The sequence below is a fragment of the Pseudochaenichthys georgianus genome, chromosome 24, assembly GCF_902827115.2.
Source record: "Pseudochaenichthys georgianus chromosome 24, fPseGeo1.2, whole genome shotgun sequence".
In the NCBI taxonomy this organism is placed as follows: domain Eukaryota; kingdom Metazoa; phylum Chordata; class Actinopteri; order Perciformes; family Channichthyidae; genus Pseudochaenichthys; species Pseudochaenichthys georgianus.
The window spans coordinates 34,159,753-34,163,135 of NC_047526.1; the positions used below are offsets into that span (position 1 = coordinate 34,159,753).

The following is a 3,383-nucleotide window of genomic DNA, read 5'->3' on the forward strand; positions in this document are numbered from 1 at the left end:
AGTAACAAGCAATGAAGCAAATATATGCACATTTTAAACATGTGAAAACGCCCTTCACCTCTCTCTCAATCGGCCTCATGTTTTGAGTTCAGTGTGCAGCCAATTCAGCTGATGGGTGTCTGATTGGACGCAGGTGTGCTGCTCTGATGAGGATAATGATCGGCTAGAGTTTAAAAAGCTCCACCGCTCACACTGAACCATAGGCCTACTGTGAGTCAGTCAGGAAGACAGAGAGCAGCTGACCAGGTGACTGTTATCAGTTTCACTTATGGAGGCCTTTCATGTTCAGGTTATCCTCCTTGTAGGACTCTGTGTTAGCTCCTCTTTTGCTTTCCTGCCCACACGAGATGCTTCGTTTCAGAGCCTTGCGAACACAGGCAGGTCAGAACTCGGGCAGCAGCAGCAGAAGTCTCCGGCTGAGGAACCGCAGCAGGTGAATACCGTCAGAGTGACCTGCCATCCAGACTCTTTGGAGATTGTTATCAAAGCCGATATGTTTGCGGTTGGAGCTCCTGTTGATGGTGACGAGCTACGCCTGGGAGTAGAGACCAACAACCAGTACTGCAGAGCTACAGCGTCTTCAGCAGATGAGTACAGTATCAGTGTTGGACTTGTGGAGTGCGGCACCAGACACTGGGTAACTTTAAATATATTTCATTTCAAATCTGATTCATTAAAGCTTCTAGTTTTAAACACGTCTACTCTCCACAGGTAACTGAGGACTCTCTGATCTACACAAACCTCCTCATATACTCTCCTGAGGCTTCTCCATATGGTGTTGTTCGAATGGACGAGGCTGTCATTCCAATTGAGTGTCATTACGAAAGGTCTTTGTTTTTAAAGCTCACATTGTAAAAATCTTTGAATGATGTTTTTATTTTTTAAATGCATGTTTTCTGTTTCTTAGGAAGTACAGTTTGTCCAGTTCTTCACTCATGCCTACCTGGATCCCCTTCATGTCGACCCAGGCTGCAGTGGAAATGTTGCAGTTTAACTTGAGAATCATGACAAGTGGGTTTTGATAATTTCTCATGTTTTGCGTTGTCATGTCTTCATTTGCACTTAGCACTTTTTTCTGTCTGTGTGCAGGTGACTGGCAGCACAAAAGAGGCTCTAATGTGTTTCATATCGGTGAGCCCATCAGCATCGAGGCCTCGGCCAGAATTGGGCATCACATTGGGCTCCGAGTGTTTGTGAGCAGCTGCGTGGCTACACTGAGCCCTGACATGCACTCCAGCCCCAGGCATGCCTTCATTGAAAATGGGTAAGGCTGCAAATTGCTAAATGTCTTTTTCTGACCCTAGAGGGAGCTGTTTAATGTGTAAGGCTCTTCAAGTGGTTTAATTCAGATGCGAGCAATGCTGACTGGAGTGACAGGTTAATAAAAGATCAGTCCTTTAGTGTCGTCTTCAAGTTAGCCATTAGCTAAGGCTAGCTGCGGTTTGCTTTTAATCTTTGGTATTCTAGTTCCTTTCTGTGCCACTATTTATGCACAGGTCAGATTTGTGCAGTTCTGACTCGAAATAACTACTTCCAGAACTTTCCTATATGACTAGAAATGTTAGTGGTGGAGTTGCATTGTGGGTAATGTAGACTCTGGTTATAGTAGTCAATGAGTGCTAATTTAGTGTTGCTCTTTTTGTTTGTCCTCATCATAGGTGCTTTGTTGACTCTCAGCTTCCAGGCTCAAGGTCTCAATTCTTAGCCAGGACACAGGATGACAAGCTCCACATGTCCATTGATGCCTTCAGATTTTATAATGAGGACCGAGGGGAGGTGAGGCTCTATTAAATTGCCTTAAACATGATTGTGTGTGCATGTTTCCCAACACCTGCTTTTCTCATAGCTCTACATCACATGTCACCTGAATGCCGTGCCAATAAATAAAGCAGATGCACCAAACAAAGCGTGCACTTTTGTGAATGGAAGGCAAGTGAGATCCAGTCTAATATGTCAAATTACACACAAAAAACAAAGTATTGGTGCTGAATGTTTTTTAATTTATCAGATGGAGGTCCGCTGATGGTAATGACTACTTATGTGGGCAATGCAAAAGACCAATTGAAGTGGAGCAAACTCCCAGTAAGCCCAGCAGCCTGAGCAAGTTTAGGCCTCGAGGGTTTGTGAAGCCAGAAGAGCGTGAACCCCTCTGGAGGAGCGGACCGAAGACCAGTGCAGGCATGTAGAAACTTGTATGATTTAATATTGGCTGCAGATGTCGTCATAATGATCAATGTTGACGCATGTTTTGGCATAGGTTTTAGACATGATGATGGCTGGGTAACTTAATTAACATGCATTGTGCTGGTTTGTGTTAGTGTGGGAACATCAGGCCAGAGTAGGTCCCATGATGGTCTTGCCAGCCAAGCAGAAAAGCCGGCCCATTCCTACAGAGGAGCTTTCTTCCATTCTTGATCAAACCGGCAGATCTACAATGTATGGCAGACAGTGGAGGAGTGGAATAAACGGAGTTGGTAAGTCAATACCAGTATTCAATTATTCTTTGTTCATTTGAAGCCTTTAACAATCTCTAAATTGAGATTAAAATGGCCCATAATTAAATCTTAATGTTGAATTGTTTTTCTGTCAAAGATCAGAGGAAAGGACTGCTTCCTGATTCATCATCGACCCAAAACCAGGTGGACGTTCTGACTTTAGCTTCGGCGCAGAATAAAGACGAAGACAAAAATGGAACCGACAAAAGGTTAAAAGTGAAAAGTCTTAACTCTTTTTTTTTTAAATGGCACTCTGCAATACATATTTTACATTAACACATTTCTCCTGCGATTACAGATGATAATGCTGAGGAAGTTCCTGAACTTCTAGAAAAAACCTCTCCTGAGGCCCACCTGCAGTCGAAGGCAGCGGTGCTGAACAGTACCCACACAGCGGCGCTCGATGAAGTCCTCCAAACTGCTGTGGTTAATGTGGCTGTGCCCCCACTGTCCAACACCACTGCAACAGAAGCTGACCTTTCTGAAACAATGGACCCAAAGAGATAATAAATTATTCAAATTGTTATTTGTTTGCTTTTTTAATGTTGTAATACAAAAGGAAAACTAATGACCTGCTCACAGCTAAACACAATTAAATGCAAACAAAATGGTTTCCTAATTAGCCAAAGTTGTCCATGTAACGGGGTTACGGCCCACCCCCTACTCTGTGGTAGTGGCTTGTGGGGAGACCCGCAACATAAAAGAAAACACACAACGTCCAGTACTTAACAGCGGTCATTTATTTAAATGTACAGCCGTTACTCACACAGGCCAACCGGCAAACGAACAAGGTCTGGAGGACTGGCCAGAGCCCGAGCTAGCCACACCACGGGCCGTAGGACACAGAGCTTCCCTCCCCTAACAGAAATCTAACAAAACGCTTCGGGA

At 44.1% G+C, this 3,383-nt stretch overlaps 1 protein-coding gene across 2 annotated transcripts; it reads left to right on the forward strand.

The window, feature by feature from the left end:
* Positions 1 to 205: 205 nt before the first annotated feature.
* On the forward strand, positions 206 to 3,021 carry LOC117439464 (zona pellucida sperm-binding protein 3-like). 2 transcript variants are annotated; one of them, XM_071201988.1, is made up of 10 exons: positions 206 to 637; positions 712 to 827; positions 908 to 1,011; positions 1,090 to 1,264; positions 1,659 to 1,776; positions 1,847 to 1,929; positions 2,009 to 2,178; positions 2,319 to 2,474; positions 2,593 to 2,718; positions 2,794 to 3,021. In XM_071201988.1, the coding sequence occupies exons 1-10, from the start codon at positions 269 to 271 to the stop codon at positions 3,000 to 3,002; spliced, it is 1,626 nt and encodes a 541-aa protein (XP_071058089.1). In that variant the 5' UTR covers positions 206 to 268; the 3' UTR covers positions 3,003 to 3,021. The 2 variants fall into 2 exon arrangements, with proteins under 2 accessions (XP_071058089.1, XP_033931241.1); XM_034075350.2 differs by having other exon boundaries at positions 2,593 to 2,704; positions 2,794 to 2,883.
* Positions 3,022 to 3,383: the final 362 nt, after the last annotated feature.